Source organism: Balaenoptera musculus, chromosome 6 (genome assembly GCF_009873245.2).
Source record: "Balaenoptera musculus isolate JJ_BM4_2016_0621 chromosome 6, mBalMus1.pri.v3, whole genome shotgun sequence".
NCBI classification, from domain to species: Eukaryota; Metazoa; Chordata; class Mammalia; order Artiodactyla; family Balaenopteridae; genus Balaenoptera; species Balaenoptera musculus.
The window spans coordinates 68,483,807-68,506,916 of NC_045790.1; the positions used below are offsets into that span (position 1 = coordinate 68,483,807).

General features: G+C 36.8%; 1 protein-coding gene across 5 annotated transcripts in view; it reads right to left on the bottom strand.

Moving 5' to 3' along the window:
- The window catches only part of CEMIP2 (cell migration inducing hyaluronidase 2), a 79,534-nt gene that overhangs the window by 22,290 nt on the left and 34,134 nt on the right, over positions 1-23,110 (bottom strand). For all 5 annotated transcript variants that reach the window (XM_036855788.1, XM_036855789.1, XM_036855785.1 and 2 more), the window contains 7 exons: positions 22,601-22,806; positions 22,391-22,460; positions 18,589-18,717; positions 16,297-16,385; positions 4,267-4,398; positions 2,785-2,820; positions 1,868-2,023 (listed from right to left, as the gene is read on the bottom strand). In XM_036855788.1, coding sequence (XP_036711683.1) covers positions 1,868-2,023; positions 2,785-2,820; positions 4,267-4,398; positions 16,297-16,385; positions 18,589-18,717; positions 22,391-22,460; positions 22,601-22,806 — 818 coding nt within the window. The remainder of the gene's footprint in view (positions 1-1,867; positions 2,024-2,784; positions 2,821-4,266; positions 4,399-16,296; positions 16,386-18,588; positions 18,718-22,390; positions 22,461-22,600; positions 22,807-23,110) is intronic.

Sequence of the window (23,110 nt, forward strand, 5' to 3'; positions counted from 1 at the left end):
TAGCCTAGTTAAAAATCTATGCCTCTTGATGTGTTTCCAAGGATACATCACAAAACGGTCATCTGCCATAGAAAAGGTTGTAAAGATACAGTAAAATAAAAACTGGATCCATTGACCAACTAGGAATCTTCATTTCGAAAATTCCTCCTTAGCAAAGAAGCAATAGCATTTCGAAATAAAACTAAAGGCCAGTGTAAAATAAAAATAATGGAATTGAATTGGCCACCATTTTTACTGCAGCCCATACCCAACTAATACAGCTTTTTTTCTTTAATTTACATATTAGAAGAGGCAGCTTTAGCCTAATTGTAAAGAGCAGAGCACTGAAGCCAAACTAACAGTGTTCGAGTCCCACCTTAGCTATTTTTAGTAAGTTACTCACTTATAAAGCGGGATGATGACAGCACCTACCTCACTGGGCTTTGCAAGGATTAACTGAATAATAAAGTATTTTAGAACAGGGCCTGATACATCATAAGCATTTAATAAATGTTAGCCATTAAAAATCCATGAGGGCTTCCCTGGTGGCGCAGTGGTTGAGAATCTGCCTGCCAATGCAGGGGACACGGGTTCGAGCCCTGGTCTGGGAAGATCCCACATGCCGCGGAGCAACTGGGCCCGTGAACCACAACTACTGAGCCTGCGCGTCTGGCGCTTGTGCTCCGCAACAAGAGAGACATTGAGAGGCCCTGTGCTCCGCGACAGTGAGAGGCCCGCGCACCGCGATGAAGAGTGGCCCCCGCTTGCCGCGGCTAGAGAAAGCCCTCGCACAGAAACGAAGACCCAACACAGCCAAAAATAAACAAATAAATAAACAAATAAAATAAAAATATTAAAAAAAAAAATCCATGAAGTTCCTTTCCTAGTGGCTTCCACGGTCTAACTAACAGGAGTTCTACACATAGCGTAGCATATAGTAAAGACGTTCAATATTTCCCAACAACAAACACAGGCGAGAGGAGCCAAGCATAGGCTGCCCTTTGCCAGAAGCTAGTTAAGCCCTTTGGCCAACACTCATTACCTGTCCCCCAAAGCCAACTATCTGTTTGCCCCATCCCCCTGACCTGTCCTAGCCCAATATCCAGACACAGTGTATAGCTTTAAGGGAATTGATGTTTGATGAATTCTGACATTAGCTCCAATGTAAGGTCTTTAGAACACTAGTATTTCTCTACCTGATTTTCTTACGAGTAAAATGACAACTCCAAACCGTGTCTCAGAACTGAGGTACAGATTAATTACATAATAGTTCCCTAAAAGTTCTGAAGAATCTTTCTAGTACTAAGTACTATTTTAATGACTATGATTATTTTGGCAGAAAACATGCCCAAAGTCTACCCCCATACCCTTTCAACATCTGAAACATTGTTAATTATACAGCTGTGGTTAGGTTTTGAGTCAGCTTTGGCATCTATCACCTCATTTTCTAGGACTCTTTTCAATAGGTAATTTCCTTTTTCCAGTGGCTATTTCTGAAAACTAACATCACATATTGAGGGAAAACTGACTCAATGTCCATAGTTTATGGTTTGGCAATTTTCTCAAGAAGGAAAAAAAAAAAACGATTACCAGCTTATATAAGGCCTTATACAGGAAGGATAAACAAGATAGGTTCCTTCATCATAAAACTGATAATGAAATCTATAAAGTGTTTAATAGTTAATGCTCCAGAATTCCAGAGGATAATACACACAATAGTAATAGCAATAATAACAACAAGAATAATAGTTTTAATAATAATAAGATAAGGTGGGAAAAGTGTCACAGTGAGAACCAATCGATACAGAATTATTACAGAAACTTTTGTAAGGGTTAGGTTTTCATTTATTGTTTAAATTTAACACTCCTCTGATAAAGCAATGCTTACCTGTTCCTGGGTAACGTCCGAGGCTTCTGGTCTATTCCTCCAGTGCCTACATACTTGTTCTGACCACCCTGAAATCCGTAATTCCTGCTCTCCCCAACAAAGAGAGATTCAGATACCTCTTGGCTGGAACCTTCATCACTTGGGAAGCTTCCATCACTGTTAAAATGAGAATAATCATTAACCACACATCTCTAGGAAATTTAAACTAACCCTCAAATGAAGGCAAGCTATAACTTTAAAAACCTAAAAATTTTCAAAGTAGCCAATAGCTTTTTCTGATACATATTAGTGAGTCATCAAAAGGTGCCTCAAAATTGAACATACCTCTTATAAATTAATATGTGCTTGGCAAATTAGATTTAAACAAACGAGATTTAATTTAGCAGCAATAACTAATTATTTCAGTCCCAAGCAACAATACTGCAAATGAGGAGAATAAACTTGCCCTGGACAATAATTAGTGGACAAGATGTTTAAGATGGCAATGAGAATAACTGCTATCTGGAGAAAAATATATAACATAAAAAGTTTAGTTCTTAAAGACCACTGTGAAATTAGACCAACTCCTAAGAAAGAAAATATTTAATCTGCTCCCAACTTTTAATCCCTTCCTCTTTATTCCCCTACTTTTTAAGATCTTTAATCTAAAGCTCAAGTGTTTTCTTTTAAGCAAAAAATATGGTGGGCCTACTCTTCTGTGTAATTCCAGCTAGATTCATCTCCTACTTTGGTATAAATTCAATTAATCAATAAAAGTGTATTTTTGGCCCTCAAGTGGCATCAGGAAGTGAGTGCTAATTTTTTTAATGTTAATAAATGATATAACATTCCTGTGTTATCAAAAAGTATATATCAAGGTTATTTTATCTTACAGCTTTAAAATAATCAGATAAGTATTTTTAAAAGTAATTACAAACCTGGCAAAGGTCAGTCCTATTCCATTATCTGCAAATCTATAAGAAAAAAGAGAATGAGGGAACATTTTAATTTATCACATCATATAAGAGGTAATCCTCTCAAAATATTTAATTGTCATAAAATCCAGGAAGTTCCAGTAATGATTACTGTCCAAGACCACATAAAAATTTCACTTTCCAATAATGAAAAGCATAGGCTCCACAGTGAAGGCACCTGGTTCCAATCTCAGCTTTGCCAATTACTAGCTGTGTGGCAAGTTATTCAACCTGTTTGTCCCTCAGTTTTCTCACCTAAAGGTTGAAATAATAATATAAGCTTCCTCATAGGATACTTGAAAGCATTCAAATGCTAATTAGTGTCAACTATTTAGAACAGTGTCTGGCACAGAGTAAGCAGCAGGTAAGTAAGTGTTAGCTATAATTATAATTTTTATCATTATACTTGGCCCCCATATCTGTGGGTTCTGCACTCACAGATTCAACCAACTGTGGATCAGAAATATTAAAAAAAAAATTCTGGAAAATTCCAAAAAGCAAAACTTAAATTTGTCCAGTGCTGACAACTATTTACATAGCGTTTACACTGCATTTACAACTATTTAGATAGCATTTACATTGTCTTGGATATAATAAGTTATAGAGATGATTTAAAGTATACAGGAGGATGTGTGTAGGTTATATGCAAATACTATGCCATTTTACATAAGGAACTTGAGCATCAGGATTTTGGTACCCATGGGGAGTCCTGGAACCAATCCCCCACGGATATCAAGGAATGACTAATTTTTAACAATTAGATCATGGTATTCTCTTCAAAACTTTTCAACATTAATACCCAAGCTATTTCTACAGATTTTATACAATATCTATTTTTTTTGCATGATAAAAGTCAGAGATGATGGTAAAATGCCAAGCAGCTAATGTCAGTACCAGCCAGAAAAAAACATTTTTCTAGACTCCTGAACACCAAATCTTACCTCAACATACATCAGACTTCTCCTAAAATTATACAAATGGAAAAGTAAGATGCTTACTGCCTCAAGTCATGTTAAGACATAAGTCAACAGACTTATTAAGGGAAAATTCAAAACTTTTGTTTTGAATGGCAGTGGAAGAACATCAGGAAACTGAGTTTCCAAAGGAAGGAAAAAAATGCAGGTAGTTTCAAAATCTTTATTTAGTTCTCTGACATAGACCATGTTTGTTACATAAAGTTAAAAGTCCCAGTTTCTGTTCAATCTCATCAAAAAGCTCTCATGTCACCAGACAAGTTCAGTTCCAATAAAAGCAGCAGAATGAGACGATTCCAAACATTTGCAGTCAGTTAATGCTAGCATATTTCCTCAGAGCTTGTTCTATTAGTAATGATACTATGATTCCAGAAACCACCACTGTACTTTCAGTCTACTGGGTTTTTAAAAATAGCCTTACAAAATAAATACATCAGTGTCATCAGATAATAATTTCATAGAGAATACCCACGCTGAATTCTGAACGACAATGTCTCCCCCTCTGACCCAAGCTCCGTTATCATTATTTTTAAAAGCAATGAGCCTGTCAATTAAAGCAGCAACACGTGGCTTTTCAGGGTCTGCATCCTGATGAGGCCGAAACCTTGGGGTTAGGAGAAAAAAAAAAAAAAGAAAAGGACTTTTAAAAAGAGTAATGAAAAGGCAATGTAAATAAGCCATTTACGATTATAAGCTTAAGTGTCAAAAAGCAGAATTTAACTTTGAACAAAACAAATCTAAAAAAAAAACTCCTTAAGACACAACTTAATTATTTGCATTTCAAATATTGAAAAAAAATACAAATTTGCAGAGAACTGCTTTCATATTTCATAGTTTATTTTTAATCAATTTATATTATAAAAGGGACATTACAGAACACTCTAAGCACTGAAACCATTTCAAAGATAAACAAAAAAACCTCAGACCAGGAAATATAGTATGTTTTCACAAATTCTCAAGCTACATGATATTAATATAAACTTACTGAGTAAATTAATCATATATTTCAACATACATATATGTGAACCAGAGCATTATTTGAGTTGTGTGCTGGTGAAATGTTTTAGGTAGAGAGAAAACTGGATTCAATATCTTTAAAAAGCCTAAATTTAAAATAGATTATATTTATGGAATATTACTCAGCCATAAAAAAGAATGAAATTCTGCCATTTGCAACGTGGATGGACCTAAAGGGTATTCTACTTAGTGAAATAAGTCAGACAGAGAAAGACAAATACTCTATATTATCACTTATAAGTGTAACCTAAAAAATAAAACAAACAAATGAATATAACAAAACAGAAACAGACTCACAGACACAGAGAACAAACTAGTAGTTACCAGTGAGGAGAGAGTAGATGGGGGGGCAACATAAGGGTATGGGATTAAGACATACAAACTACTATGTATGAAATAAATAAGCAACAAGGATATATTGTACAGCACAGGGAAATCTAGCCATTCTTTTATAATAACTTTAAACGGAGTATAACCTATAAAAATATTGAATCACTATGTTGTATACCTGAAACTAATATTGTAAATCTACTATAATAAAAAATATAAAGAAAAAAAGTATCAGCACTTAAAAAAAGATTGTATTTCATTGACTTATTAATTATAAAGACTGAATGTTACTTTTTCTTTCTCGTCCTTGTAAAACATTTACAAGGACCTTAATGAAAATGTCAAAAAAAATTGGTATCAAAAACTGTTAACCGGGAAAATTGGACAGGTACATGTAAAAGTATGAAATTAGAACACTCCCTGACACCATGCACAAAAATAAACTCAAAATGGATTAAAGACCTAAGTGTAAGGGCAGACACTATCAAACTCTTAGAGGAAAACATAGGCAGAACACTCTATGACATACATCACAGCAAGATTCTTTTTGACCCAGCTCCCAGAGAAATGGAAATAAGAACACAAATAAACAAATGGGACCTAATGAAACTTACAAGCTTTTGCACAGCAAAGGAAACCATAAACAAGACCAAAAGACAACCCTCAGAATGGGAGAAAATATTTGCAAATGAAGCAACTGACAAAGGATTAATCTCCAAGATTTACAAGCAGCTCATGCAGCTCAATAACAAAAAAACGAACAACCCAATCCAAAAATGGGCAGAAGACCTAAATAGACATTTCTCCAAAGAAGATATACAGATGGCCTACAGACACATGAAAGAATGCTCAACATCATTAATCATTAGAGAAATGCAAATCAAAACTACAATGAGATATCATCTCACACCGGTCAGAATGGCCATCATCAAAAAATCTAGAAACAATAAATGCTGGAGAGGGTGCGGAGGAAAGGGAACACTCTTGCACTGTTGGTGGGAATGTAAATTGATACAGCCACTATGGAGAACAGTATGGAGGTTCCTTAAAAAACTACAAATAGAACTACCATATGACCCAGCAATCCCACTACTGGGCATATACCCTGAGAAAACCATAGGTCAAAAAGAGTCATGTACCAAAATGTTCATTGCAGCTCTATTTACAATAGCCAGGACATGGAAGCAACCTAAATGTCCATCGACAGATGAATGGATAAAGAAGATGTGGCACATATATACAATGGAATATTACTCAGCCATAAAAAGAAATGAAATGGAGGTATTTGTAATGAGGTGGATGGAGTTAGAGTCTGTCATACAGAGTGAAGTAAGTCAGAAAGAGAAAAACAAATACAGTATGCTAACACATATATACGGAATCTAAGGGAAAAAAAAAAAAAGGCCATGAAGAACCTAGTGGCAAGACGGGAATAAAGACACAGACCTACTAGAGAATGGACTTGAGGATATGGGGAGGGGGTGGGGTGAGATGTGACAGGGTAAGAGAGTGTCATGGACATATATACACTACCAAATGTAAAATAGATAACTAGTGGGAAGCAGCCACATAGCACAGGGAGATCAGCTCGGTGCTTTGTGACCACCTAGAGGGGTGGGATGGGGAGGGTGGGAGGGAGGGAGATGCAAGAGGGAAGAGGAATGGGAACATATTGTATATGTATAACTGATTCACTTTGTTATAAAGCAGAAGCTAACACACCATTGTAAGGCAATTATACTTCAATAAAGATGTTTAAAAAAAAAAAAAGAACTGTTAACCAGGGAGATTGGTTCAAGATGGCGGAGTAGAAGGACGTGCGCTCACTCCCTCCTGTGAGAGCAACGGAATCACAACTAACTGCTGAACAATCAATGACAGGAAGAAAATGGAACTCACCAAAAAAGATACCCCACATCCAAAGACAAACGAGAGGCCACAATGAGACGGTAGGAGGGGCTCAATCACAAAAAAATCAAATCCTATAACTGCTGGGTGGGTGACTCAAAAACTGGAGTACACTTATACCACAGAAGATCACCCACTGGAGTGAAGGTTCTGAGCCCCATGTCATGCTTCCCAAGCTGGGGGGCTGGCAACGGGAGGAGGAATTCCTAGAGAATCAGACTTTGAAGGCTAGCGGGATTTGACTGCAGGACTTCGACAGGACTGGGGGAAACAGAAACTGCACTCTTGGCGGGCACACACAAAGTAGTGTGCGCATCAGGACCCAGGGGAAGGAGCAGTGACACCATAGGAGACTGAACCAGACCTACCTGCTAGGACTGGAGGGTCACCTGCAGAGGCGGGAGGTGGCTCTGTCTCACCATGAGGACAAGGACACTGGCAGCAAAAGTTCTGGGAAGTACTCCTTAGCGTAAGCCCTCCCAGAGTCTGCCATTAGCCCCACCAAAGGCCGGGTAGGCTTCAGTGTTGGGTCGCCTCAGGCCAAACAACGAACAGGGAGGGAACCCAGCTCCACCCATCAGCAGACAAGCAGATTAAAGTTTTACTGAGCTCTGCCCACCAGAGCAATACCCAGCTCTACCCACCACCAGTCCCTAGCATCAGGAAACTTGCACAAGCCTCTTAGATAGCCTCATCCACCAGAGGGCAGACAGCAGAAGCAACAAGAACTACAATTCTGCAGCCTGTGGAAGGAAAACCACATTCACAGAAACACAGACAAAATGAAAAGGCAGAGGACTGTGTACCAGATGGAGGAACAAGATAAAACCCCAGAAAACAACTAAATGAAGTGGAGATAGGCAACCTTCCAGAAAAAGAATTCAGAATAATGATAGTGAAGATGATCCAGGACCTTGGAAAAAGAATGGAGGCAAAGATCGAGAAGATGCAAGAAATGTTTAACAAAGACCTAGAAGAATTAAAGAACAAACACCTAGAAGAATTAAAGAACAAACAAACAGAGATGAACAATACAATAACTGAAATGAAAAATACACTAGAAGGAATCAATAGCAGAATAACTGAGGCAGAAGAATGCATAAGTGACCCAGAAGACAGAAAGGTGGAATTCACTGCCACAGAACAGAATAAAGAAAAAAGAATGAAAAGAAATGAAGACAGTCTAAGAGACCTCTGGGAAAACATTAAACACAACAACATTCACATAATACGGGTCCCAAAAGGAGAAGACAGAGAGAAAGGACGCAAGAAAATATTTGAAGAGATTATAGTCGAAAACTTCCCTAACATGGGAAAGGAGATAGCCACCCAAGTCCAGGAAGCACAGAGAACCCCAGGCAGGATAAACCCAAGGAGAAACACACTGAGACACATAGTAATCAAATTCACAAAAATTAAAGACAAAGAAAAATTACTGAAAGCAACAAGGGAAAAACAACAAATAACATACAAGGGAACTCCCATAAGGTTAACAGCTGATTTCACAGCAGAAACTCAACAAGCCAGAAGGGAGTGGCATGATATACTTAAAGTGATGAAAGGGAAGAAACTACAACCAAGATTACTCTACCCGGCAAGGATCTCATTCAGATTTGACGGAGAAATCAAAAGCTTTACAGAAAAGCAAAAGCTAAGAGAATTCAGCAACACCAAACCAGCTCTACAACAAATGTTAAAGAAACTTCTCTAAGTGGGAAACACAAAAGAAGAAAAGGACCTACAAAAACAAACCCAAAACAATTAAGAAAATGCTAATAGGAACACACATATCGATAATTACCTTAAACGTGAATGGATTAAATGTTCCAACCAAAAGACACAGGCTCGCTGAATGGATACAAAAACAAGACCCATATATAGGCTGTCTACAAGAGACTCACTTCAGACCTAGGGACACATACAGACTGAAAGTGAGGGGATGGAAAAAGATATTCCATGCAAATGGAAATCAAAAGAAACCTGGAGTAGCAATACTCATATCAGATAAAATAGACTTTAAAATAAAGAATGTTACAAGAGACAAGGAAGGTCACTACATAATGATCAAGGGATCAATCCAAGAAGATATAACAATTATAAATATATATGCACCCAACATAGGAGCACCCCAATACATAAGGCAACTGCTAACAGCTATAAAAGAGGAAATCAACAGTAACACAGCAATAGTGGGGGACATTAACACCTCACTTACACCAATGGACAGATCATCCAAACAGAAAATTAATAAGGAGACACAAGCTTTAAATGACACAATAGACCAGATAGATTAAATTGATATTTATAGGACATTCCATCCAAAAACAGCAGATTACACTTTCTTTTCAAGTGCGCATGGAACATTCTCCAGGATAGATCACACCTTGGGTCACAAATCAAGCCTCAGTAAATTTAAGAAAACTGAAATCATATCAAGCACCTTTTCTGACCACAATGCTATGAGATTAGAAATCAATTACAGGGAAAAAAAATGTACAAAACACAAACACATTGAGGCTAAACAATATGTTACTAAATAACCAAGAGATCACTGAAGAAATCAAAGAGGAAATCAAAAAATACCTAGAGACAAATGACAATGAAAACACGACGATCCAAAACTTATGGGATGCAGCAAAAGCAGTTCTAAGAGGGAAGTTTATAGCAATACAAGCCTACCTCAAGAAACAAGAAAAATCTCAAATAAACATCTAACCTTACACCTAAAGGAACTAGAGAGAGAAGAACAAACAAAACCCAAAGTTTGTAGAAGGAAAGAAATCATAAAGATCAGAGCAGAAATAAATGAAGTAGAAAAAAAGAAAACAATAGCAAGGATCAATAAAACTAAAAGCTGGTTCTTTGAGAAGATAAACAAAATTGATAAACCATTAGCCAGACTCATCAAGAAAAAGAGGGAGAGGGCTCAAGTCAATAAAATTAGAAATGAAAAAGGAGAAGTTACAACAAACATCACAGAAATACAAAGCATCCTAAGAGACTACTACAAGCAACTCTATGCCAATAAAATGGACAACCTGGAAGAAATGCACAAATTCTTAGAAAAGTATAACCTTCCAAGACTGAACCAGGAAGAAATAGAAAATATGAACAGACCAATCACAAGTAATGAAATTGAAACTGTGATTTAAAAACTTCCAACAACAACAACAACAACAAAATCTTCCAACAAAAGTCCAGGACCAGAAGGCTTCACAGGTGAATTCTATCAAACATTTAGAGAAGAGATAACACCCATTCTTCTCAAACTCTTCCAAAAAATTGCAGAGGAAGGAACACTCCCAAACTCATTCTATGAGGCCACCATCACCCTGATACCAAAACCAGACAAAGATACTACAACAAAAGAAAATGACAGACCAATACCACTGATGAATATAGATGCAAAAATCCTCAACAAAATACTAGCAAACAGAATCCAATAACACATTAAAAGGATCATGCACCATGATCAACTGGGATTTATCCCAGGGATGCAACGATTCTTCAATATACGCAAGTCAATCAATGTGATACACCGTATTAACAAATTGAAGAAGAAAAACCATATGATCATCTCAATAGATACAGAAAAAGCTTTTGACAAAATTCAACACCCATTTATGATAAAAACTCTCCAGAAAGTGGGCATAGAGGGAACCTACCTCAACATAATAAAGGCCATATACGACAAACCCACAGCAAACATCATTCTCAATGGTGAAAAACTGAAAGCATCTCCTCTAAGATCAGGAACAAGACAAGAATGTCCACTCTCACCACTATTATTCAACATAGCAAGGTAATCAGAGAAGAAAAAGAAATAAAAGGAATACAAATTGGAAAAGAAGAAGTAAAACTGTCACTGTTTGCAGATTACATGATACTATACATAGAGAATCCTAAAGATGCTACCAGAAAACTACTAGAGCTAATCAATGAATTTGCTAAAGTAGCAGGATACAAAATTAATGCAGAAATCTCTTGCATTCCTATACACTAATGAAGAAAAATCTGAAAGAGAAATTAAGCAAACAGTCCCATTTACCAATGCAACAAAAAGAATAAAATACCTAGGAATAAACCTACCTAGGGAGACAAAAGACCCGTATGCAGAAAACTATAAGACACTGATGAAAAAAATTAAAGATGATACAAACAGATGAAGAGATATACCATGTTCTTGAATTGGAAGAATCAACGTTGTGAAAATGGCTATACTACCCAAAGCAATCTACAGGTTCAATGTAATCCCTATCAAATTACCAATGGCATTTTTTACAGAACTAGAACAAAAAAATCTTAAAATTTGTATGGAGACACAAAAGACCCCGAATAGCCAAAGCAGTCTTGAGGGAAAAAAACGGAGCTGGAAGAATCAGACTCCCTGATTTCAGACTATACTACAAAGCTACAGTAATCAAGACAATATGGTACTGGCACAAAAACAGAAATATAGATCAATGGAACAGGACAGAAAGCCCAGAGATAAACCCACGCACCTATGGTTAACTAATCTATGACAAAGGAGGCAAGGATATACAATGGAGAAAAGACAGTCTCTTCAATAAGTGGTGCTGGGAAAATTGGACAGCTACAAGTAAAAGAATGAAATTAGAATACTCCCTAACACCATACACAAAAATAAACTCAAAATGGATTAGAGACCTAAATGTAAGACCGGACACTATAAAACTCTTAGAGGAAAACATAGGAAGAACACTCTTTGACATAAATCACAGCAATATCTTTTCTGATCCACCTCCTAGAGTAATGGAAATAAAAACAAAAATAAACAAATGGGACCTAATGAAACTTAAAAGCTTTTGCAAAGCAAAGGAAACTACAAACAAGACGAAAAGACAACCCTCAGAATGGGAGAAAATATTTGCAAACGAATCTCCAAAGGATTAATCTCCAAAATATATAAACAGCTCATACAGCTCAATATTAAAAAAACAAACAACCCAAGCAAGAAATGGGCAGAAGACGTAAATAGACATTTCTCCAAAGACACACAGATGGCCAAGAAGCACATGAAAAACTGCTCAACATCACTATTAGAGAAATGCAAATCAAAACTACAATGCGGTATCACCTCACACCAGTTAGAATGGGCATCATCAGAAAATCTACAAACAACAAATGCTGGAGAGGGTGTGGAGAAAAGGGAACCCTCTTGCTCTGTTGGTGGGAATGTAAATTGATACTGCCACTATGGAGAACAGTATGGAGGTTCCTGAAAAAACTAAAAATAGAGTTACCATATGACCCAGCAATCCCGCTACTGGACATATACCCAGAGAAAACCGTAATTCAAAAAGACACATGCACCACAATGTTCATCACAGCACTATTTACAATAGCCAGGACGTGGAAGCAACCTGAAGGCCCATCGACAGACGAATGGATAAAGAAGATGTGGTACACATATACAATGGAATATTACTCAGCCATAAAAAGGAACGAAATTGGATCATTTTTAGAGAGGTGGATGCATCTAAAGACTGTCATACAGAGTGAAGTCAGAAAGAGAAAAACAAGTATCATATATTAACGCATACATGTGGAACCTAGAAAAATGGTACAGATGAACCGGTTTGCAGGGCAGAAATAGAGACACAGATGTAGAGAATAAACGTATCGACACCAAGGGGGGAAAGCAGGGGTGGGGGGTGGTGGTGGTGTGATGAATTGGGAGATTGGGATTGACATATATACACTGATGTGTATAAAATGGATAACTAATAAGAACCTGCTGTCTAAAAAAATAAATAAAATAAAATTCAAAAATTCAAAAGAAATTTTTTTCTTAAAAAAAAACAAAACAAAACCTGTTTACTGGGAATTCCCTGGCAGTTCAGTGGTTAGCACTCCGCACTTCCACGGCAAGGGGCATGGGTTTGATCCCTGGTCCGGGAAGTAAGATCCCACATGCCATGCAGCATGGCACCCCCCGAAAAAAAACAAAAAAAAACCCTGTCAACTGTAACAACTCAAATAATTCCATAAGCCCACCTAATTTAAAAAAAGATCATTTCCATCATAATCTTACAAAGCTCGGCAGGTGGGGAGAGAAAAACTACACAGCTTTACAAAAACCAATTCAGCAGGTTGAGATTTTCAATCACACGTTAAAGAAACATCATTTGCACAAATGTCACTATGAAAGTTGCTAGCACATGGTAGGTGCTCATCAAATATGTATGATTTGAGAAGCAGCTATGCCCAGAAAACAGCAAGTGCAAAGGTCCTTAGGCATGAGTGAGCTTGGCATATTCAAGGAACAATAAGCAGATTGGCTGGTAAGTAAGAACCAAGAGGGAGAGGATAGACAGGAAGGCATGTGCCAGGCAAGGGTGTGGTTCTTTATTCTAAATGCAAAGGTAAAAGTAGAATGGTGGTTGCCAGGGGCTGGAGGGAGGAGGAAATGGGGAAGTGACAGTCAAAGGGCACAAAAGCTCTAGTTATGTAAGATAAATAAATTCTAGAGATCTACTCTACAGCACAGTGCCTATAGCTAAAAATACTGCATTGTATACTTAAAATTTGCTGAGAGTAGATCTTTCCCCAAAAAATTGAATTTTTTTTAATAAAGAAAATAACGACCATAAAGGAGGTAGAAGGAAACTTTGGCAGGTGATGGATAAGTCTTTGCCCTTGACAGTTCATGGGTGTGTACTTATCTCCAAACTTACCGAGTTCTATACATTATACATGCACAGCTTTTTAAATGTCAATCATATCTCAATAAAGAAGGTGGATAAATAAATAAGTGTGATGGAAAGTCATCAGAAACATGGAGTCAGGGCAGTGATATAACCGGATTTCACTTTTTAACTGGTTATTAGCTGCTACTTGGTGAAAGGATAATGGAGAACGGATGGTAAGACCAATCTAGAAAGCGCTACATCCACCCTTAGATTGCGAACATAACCCCTTACACTAAATGGCTCTGACCTAAGGGGTAAAAAGTCTGACTCTGAGCCATCACCCACTCTTCTGGCATTGTAGTTGCTGCCAAACAGCTTTGCAGTCATCACATAATATCAAGCAGATGGAAGAGTTCTGGTAAGGAAACTACACAATGTTCTAAAAGAAAGCCAAAAAGAAAAAAAAAAAAAAGTGCAGTAAAGCAACATCTGATTTTCTGCTGTAGCCATCTCATTTTTTCTGAAATTTCTATCCATATAAATCACTGACCACTTGTTCGGATAACCTTTATTTTTCAACCTCTTTCCCATTTGGTATGTAGAAAATGCAGTTAATTTTCTATCACCTTCATGTATAAGCCTTCAGCCCACTTCCCAACTCTCCCTTAATTGTCCTCTGCTTTAAATGCACTAGTTGGTTCTCATGCTCTTTTACCCTTTTAGATGAAATTTCCCAACCTTAAACTGGGAGCTTTCTGGATTTAAAATATCCCATCTTTGCATTCCTGTAATTTCATATCTTGAAGACACAAGGAAAGGCTCATCTGATTAACTATTAGGTCAACTTCACCTTTGATGAACAGACTAAATATCTTCTGGATCCCATGAGCCTGATGTTTAATTCATGGGCTGGCTTATTATTCATTTGTGTTTGAGTTTTATCATTTTTACTCACGTCTGAACTGCATGAATGCATGAGGGCATATCTTATACGTTAGTTTATACAAAATTAAATGTATATACTAGCTGCCAAATGTCTTGTTTCTCCTCTCCTATAATCAGTTCTTTTCAATAACAACTTACAAATGGAGTCTAATTCCTTACCAATATGTACGTATTTATAAACTAGTAATAAAAGTAATAGAGAGCAGAGGAAAGAATACCATTATCATAATATCATACACTCACACATGGTAAAGAACTTCTTAGGCCACTATGAACAAGTTGTTTTATTGTCAAGTATAATGAAAATATCAATAGATTCTGAAATATATTTTCTCATCCACCCATTTATACACACACATGTAATTTTTTAAGGCAGATAAGAGAGTCAGTTGTGCTGTGTATAAAGATTTTTCTGTTAATACTAACTTAGCAAAGTACACATTATTAGTTCTACCAGTTGTAACAAACTCTTTTAAAAAGCAGCAGCAATCTTCTAGCAAAGATTTCTTTGTTTTGTCAGTTAATATTCTCTTTTTGGTTCATAATTTGTTGTCATCTGTATGCTCCTTTTTCATCTCAAGTTTATCTCCTCTTTTTCCATGTCATATCTTGCTCAGGTATTAGGTGTCCAGTACCTTCCTTGTGTTTTATTTAAACAATGCCCACAATTTCTCCACTTCTCAAATGTTTTCTGATCATTGTTTTAATATATTTCAGGCTCAACTTGACCTTTAACAATGATTAATTTTACTAACTTATTTGCCCAGTTTTCTCCCGACCTTTATTACTGTGTCACAAGGATTCTGCTTTACCGACCTCCAGTGTGACTCCTACTTTATTCCCTTGTGAACAATAGTGCCTGTCATCCTTTTCTTAAATAACTGTCAACAGAGCCTAGTAAATCTAGCACCCTTTCAGATCCTTTAGTTGGTCAATCAACTTGAAGTATAGAAAAATAACATGTACACAGCTTCTACTGAATATGACCTTAAGTTGCCATCTTTTCCAGAAAATTTTGTTTCCATTGGAGACATTTTATTTATTTTGGCTCATATACAGCATGTAAAAAAAAAACTTTGTTGAAATCCTGATCCATATCCCAACCACATTTTGTGGTTATAAAGGAGAGTAACACATAGCCCAGCTATGATATGAATCTGAGACTACGAACAACTGAACCAGAACTAGCTTAATCATCAAGTTTGAGACTTTTCCCTTTGAAATAGATTTAACGCAACATTCCATTTTGACCACTAACAATAAATGATATATGCCTTGGTTTTCAGGGATTATATTAAAACATCTTAGCTTAACCTGTTTTTCAATGAATCATATTCTACTTTTGGCAAAATTTTGAACCCTTTTTCAACATATCTCTCTTCTTTTTCTCTCTTTCTACAACTCTCTCTAACACCAATTTACAACTGTCAAAAAGAGAAAACGCATCAATTTCTTTGGCATCTCAATAAGATGAAAAGCCCAGCCACAGGACCTAGAACAGCAAAATAAATGTTTTTCCAAGACCCTCCTACAAACCCTGAAAACTTCAGTTTAAATATGTTACTGGAGAAAGAGCACAACAGCTTAACTCAGAAAGTTTTACTTTGGCAAGATATGGCTTGAGTGTGATTTAAAAGGACCAGTTCTACCTTGCACTGTTATCCAAACAGAGGTACTCCCTTGGGTCAGCAGCACTAGCATTGGTTGTTTTGACACCTTTGTCAATAAATAAGCCAGCCTGGAAAATATAATAATGGACTGAAATGAATATGAATCCCAAGTTATAACTATATATATAATGATTCATGAAATAAGTTTTAGCTTATCACATCTACCAAAAAAGGAGGGAGAAGGGAATAAACAGCAAAGCAAAGGTATTACGAAAAGAGCTACTTTACTGTATTTTTTTAATACTTTTACTCATTTGGTCATTCAGCAAACATTTATTTAGTGCCCACCTTAGGGTAGGCACCAAGCATTATACGTCAACCAGAAAACTATGGTCTTTGCTGTTACTGACACATAAACTAGCAGGAAGACATGCAATTAAATAAACAATTACCATCCAATATGATAAGCATATAACAAAGGAAGTAGATGATGCTTTGGCAGCACATAAGAAAAGCACCAAGATAAGATCTTTTGTGAAGGTAAGAGAGAGAGAATTCAGGGAATGTCTCCAAAAAGAAGTGACATCCTAAAGCTGAAACTTGAAGGAACTAACCACACAGAACAGGTCAGGGATGAAGGGCAAGGAGTGGGTGGGAAACAGTTGAAGAACCCAGCGGAAAGTACTCAAGGGAATCATTTGTACAAAACATCTGGGGATGAGAGAAAGCATGGCACATCTGAGGGAAAAAAATCTTAGCTGGACTAACAGGAAATGTATGGAGGGAGGAAAGGTAAGGAAGAAGACTAAAGAGAAGCAAATGCCAGATGGTGCAGAGTTGATACACTAAAGAATCAAGACAATGGGACTTTTAATAAAGGCAATGTAATCAAGTGCATTTTAAGAAAGAATACTGTAGCTACAAGATGGATAATGAATTAGAAAGGGGCAAAAAGAGAGATAAGAGAAAAAATAGGAGCTGACTACAGTAATCCAGAAGAGAAATAAAGGTGATCTAGACTTGTGACAGTAGTAACAGGTAAAATAGAGTGAGAATTCTTTACTAGGTAGAACTGATACCATTTAGTAATTAATAAAATGTCTAAGGATAAGGGAAAGGAAACAAACAATAAAGGTTCATATATTTCTAGTCTGGGCAATTAAGTGGCTAATGGTTTCATTCACTGAAACGGAGATACAGAAATGGGTCTGGGGACAAAAATAAGGATTTTCGTGTTGAACACATTTTATTTATGTGTCCCTGAGACGTCTAGCAGGCTGGATGTCTGATATCACTCTGGATAGTCATTCCCAAATTTAACAAGTTAAAACCTAATAATCCACTCATTATTTAGATCTAATATCTTTTATTTTAAATCGATACAGTAGATTACTACATGTCCTCATGGTATATGACATTAAAAAAATTAATTAGAATAAGGTGTTTTTTGTAATACCACTTATAATAAGAAAATTTTGAGGATTTCTGCTTTGAAGTGCTGCTTTCAACAATTACTAGCCTTAATCAACTATTCAGTTCATAAAAACCACAATTCTTTCTAAGTTTTTTCCTCTCTCAAGTCTTCATCAAGTGATTCTAAGCTCTTCAAATTATATCACACTTAGGTTTTTAAAGGATCCTCTGAGTATCATAAATGGAAAGTATTAATTCAACTTTGATGGGCACATCAGAGTAAAGAATCTGGGCACTGTATCACATGATGAAAATATCAAGATGCCTTGTGAGCATAAAATGAACCAGATGCATTTATCACCAGGGAGGTGGGGACAAGTGCCAAATATCATGAAAGTTAGAGTTCTTAAATGGCCTTTTGTCTCCTTGACCTATATATCATTTTAAATTAGGACAAATATTCTTAAACAATATTTCACTATTTACATAACTAGTATTAAATGTCCAATAGGATACCCTATTAGCACTGAGGGAAGAGAGAAAATATGCTTTTTAAGCTCCAGAAGCATATAATACACTAATGTGTACAGCCTTAGAAACATGTAATGATATTAAAGATTGAAAAGAAGGCAAGGGGAGGGAAGGAAGAGGATGAGGATTCATAGGTCAAGTCCATTATTATAATTATTCAGATTGCATGTACATGTGTGCCGTAGCATATATTCCTATGTGTGTATAAACAGAAAGCTGTCTATACATCCTGAATGTGGCAAGGTTAGGAGTCTGCTTATTTAATCACAAATCACTTTCTCTGACGACAAGTTCTACCTAATATTAACATTTCTCAGTTGTAATCACAGTAGTCCATCCTTTACCTTGCAAATCGTATGTACTGATTGTTAAAATTTAGGAACCTACCTTAAAACTTGAATGGACCCTGTTGTTATAAAATATTCCCAATGGAGTGAGTTCTGGTTTTGCTAAGAGCTGCAATCCACTGGATTCCCCTGTAGGTTCCTTGTGGAATAAATACCATATTCCAGCATCCTATAATTAAAAGGGCAAGATTATTAAAAAGCCTCCTTTTATAAAGCCACTCTATGAAACACTCTCACATAACCTAAGCATTTCACAAACAAGTTTCATCTTTTTAACACTAATTATTCATTGGTTCAGGTTCAGAATTGACTCTAAAGAGTTGTGCACTCATCTACCACCCTCAAAGCAGTATATCAGGCTTTAAAAAAAAAGCAAATTTAATTTTGCTTGTAAGATGGGACGAAAGGGCTTCCCTGGTGGTGCAGTGGTTGGGAGTCTGCCTGCCAGTGCAGGGGACACGGGTTCAAGCCTTGGTCTGGGAGGATCCCACATGTCGCGGAGCAGCTGGGCCCATGCGCCACAACTGCTGAGCCTGCGCTCTAGAGCCCGCGCGCCTAGAGCCCGTGCTCTGCAGCAGGAGAGGCCACCACAATGAGAGGCTTGCGCACCGCAATGAAGAGTGGCCCCCGCTTGCTGCAACTAGAGAAGGCCCGTGCGCAGCAACAAAGGCCCAATGCAGCCAAAATTAAATTAATTAATTAATTAAAAAAAAATGATGGGACGAAAGATAGAATTAGCTGATACCAAAATTTATTTTCGAAGTAACTTTCCCATCATTATCTACTTTAAAAACTCATGCAGCCAGGACATGGAAGTAACCTAAATGTCCATCAACAGAGGAATGGATAAAGAAGATGTGGTATATACATATACACATACACACATACACACACACAATGGAATATTACTCGCAATGAAAAAGAACAAAATAATGCCATTTGTAGCAACATGGATGGACCTAGAGATTGTTATACTAAGTGATGTAAGTCAGACACAGAAAGACAAATATCATATGATATCACTTATATGTGGAACCTAAAAAAAAGGGTACAAATGAACTTATTTACAAAACTGAAGTAGAATCACGGATGTATTTGGTTGGCCAAAAAGTTCATTTGGCCAATCCAATAGAAAAGAAACTTTTGGTTACCAGGGGATAAAGGGGGGTGGGGGGGAAGGAGGGATAAACTGGGAGATTGGGACTGATATATACACACGACTATATATAAAATAGATAACTAATAAGAACCTGCTGTATAGCACAGGGAACTGTACTCAGTTCTCTGTAATGGCCTATATGGGAAAAAAATCTAAAAAAAAAAGAGTGGTTATATGTACATGTATAACTGATTCACCTGAAATTAACACAACACTATAAATCAACTATACTCCAAAAAAAAATTTTTTTAAATCAAAGTATTAAATAACAGCTGGGGGGGAAAAAAAAAAGTCATACAGAACTAGAACCAAACAATTCTCCCCTTCCCTTCCATGTGACCAAGACAGCATAGCCTTTTAGCAATATGGGTTTTTTTCCGTTTACCTGCAAACCTGATCAATAGATGAGTCATACCTATTAAACAACTATCCACCAACATGCAGAGATCACTGACTTCTTTCAAACAACTCCAGTGCCCTTCCTGTCCCGAGGCAATTTTTGCCAAACAGAAAAAACCACCACATGCATGAATCAGGATGCTGTCTCAGGCTGGGTCCTGTCTGTTCAATTTCAGTGTTACTTACCTTAACGAAAGCAGCAGAACAGTTTGAAAATTTCTGACACTCAAAATAAGATATAAAAATCGAAATGAAATGTTCTTAATCTCTGTGACAATTTTTTATTTTACGATTTAATTACAAATCAGCCCAATGTGAAGGACAACTTCACATTAAGGAACTTTGATTAAACAGATTGTTAAAACTCAAATATAGAGTCCAAAAGTATGGTATCAATTCAAATTTAGCAAACATTTATTTAGTGCCAGGTCTCAAAGAATTCATACTCTAATGGGAAATACAGAGAGAACTAAAATATAATATATGTAATAAGTACTGTATTAGTTGTAACGAAGTCCTTTAGGAGCATAGAGGGAGGAATTGTGGAAAACATATCACCAAAACGAATGCAGTATGTGGCATTTTTCCATGATAAAACTTTACAGATGGGTCTTAGTAAAACAAACTACTCTGAAAAATGTGTTTGCCACCTCTATTCTTTTGGGCACAAAACAGACTTGGAGGGCTGTGAGGAAGGCTCCACACCATAGCCCTGTAAACTGAGGGCAGAGGAAACCCTACCAAGATGCAATGGAGTTTCAGGTTGGGGGATAGAAAAAGGGGGATAAGGCGGTAGCAGCTGTTTCCTGTTAAAACTCTGTGGTGTCAAAACAGGTAAAGGGAGCTTTGTAAAAGGCAGTGGAAAGGTACCAAGAAGAAAGGGTTTGATTTACTTTGGGAGGAAAACCCTTGCCAAAACATGAGCTTTACCGGAACAATTTTTCTGGAGAGAAAAAAAGAACTCACAGAATGAATAGGAAGAAGAACATACAGGAGATGGAAAAGATAGAGACCTGCTTTCTTCTTTTCTCACATGAGGCCTAGTAAGGATGTCTGGCAACCTCACCTTACATTTTTCATGGACTATTTGCAATTTGCTTTGATCTTCAACCCATGACTTCTGAAAACAGCTGAAAGGAATCTCTGCTCTGACTGTTCATTTGTAATGTAACAGGTCAGAAGATGATCCTGGGGTAAGACTGCACATCAAACCCTTGGTCACCTTTACCCAAAATCTCATCTTCCAATCAGAAACTCTCAACACAAATCCTATATGGGCTCAACAAATATTTGATGAAAAATGAATGAATAGAAGCCTGAAATGATTGAATGTCCAGGTCTCTGCTCTGTCAAATGAGAATTTTGTTTTATGTTTTATGTTTTTAAGAAAAATCACAGATGTGAATTCCACCATCACCCAGTGATACCTGTTTTCTGGTTATCTTGAAGAAATACTCCCTTCAACTAATTTTTTATTTCATCCTGGAAAACAATGCTAGGTATTTCTTTCCTTTTTAAAATGTTAATAGCCATGATGTATATATATGAATATTCAGGTTTTGCTGCAAAGCTCATATTTCTGTGCTATAGTTTTCAGCACAGATATACTCATAATAGTATCATGTCTTAAAGATTCATTTTTATGTTATAAATTAGCAGCTCTAAAAACACACTTACAAATGTAAATTTCCCCAAGCTTATCCTGGAGACATTTCTGTCATCCAAAAACAGTTCATTTATACTCTTAAGTTATCCCTGTGTATGTGTATGTGAAACAATTTAAGGCACATAGTTAATTTACGGCACACAATTGAGTCCTTGCTTTACCAAGGAGATGAAATTCCTAAGTGTATACAATCCCTGTATTTAACAAAAGGATGTGCCCCTTTGACCAGAATGACCATTGTCATAATATTCTACAGAATAATCCACTCTCACAAGGCTTTCTTTGCTCATTAATATATGACCGAAATAGGGAAGCCAGAAAGATCGTACATAATACACTAAAAATACACTCTGGAGATGACATGATAACCCTAGATATGAGCCCACCTCTTTTCTGGCATTTAGCACCTGTCTTACTACACTCATAAATACTAACTGGCACAAATGATTTAGAAGAAATAGAAGAACCATCTCAACCATAGCCTGCTCTCAATGAAATAAGCTGCACCAGAAAGCAAGGTGCTTGAGTTAGATTACCACAAACTACACTGCATATATATAAACCAGAATACTTACAAACTTGAATACAAAAAAACTGAAGCACTTTAATATTATTTACCTGTGAGCCTGCAGCTGCATTATTAATCAGATTATTGTTGGGATGAGCAATCCAGAAAGTTGAAACAGCCCTGAAAGGCATTTATTAAGGTGATTTAAACATTCATCAGGAAAAATCCCACCTATTAAAAACCTCCCCCAAAACATCTTCCCCAAAAGCCAACAGCCCTTGACCATCACAAGTGAGTTTTTCACTCCGCCAATTACTCACATACAGTCAGTGGCAGGCACAGGGATGTAATTTCCAAACACTTTTTCCCGCATGGTGGTACACATGGAGTTATTCCTATCAGTGGGAAGTAGGGTGCCTGGTTTGGTGAGGAGTCCCAGATTGTGGAACAAAGTGTTTCTCTGTTCAATACCATCTTCCAAAAAGAAACAATGACCTAGTGTGTCAAATCCGATGGTGTCTTTTATCTGCAGAAATACAAGTGTATGATGTCATTGGTAACAAGATTGACTGCAGTTTAAGCGACAAGTGCTATTCATGAGGCATGCTCAGTACACAAGCAAAAAGAAGTTTTCATCTTAGCTGATGGGGCAAAGTCAAATGTCAGGGTTCATTGATCTCTTAAAAGAACAGAGAAAAACAGCAGAACTCTCAGTAAAGCAGGATAGAGTAAGACATGTCGTATAACAGCTTACTTATATAAAATTGAGAAGTCATGAGAATGAAGGAGAGTTAACTGTTTCCATAATATGCATCAACATAATGTGAGGC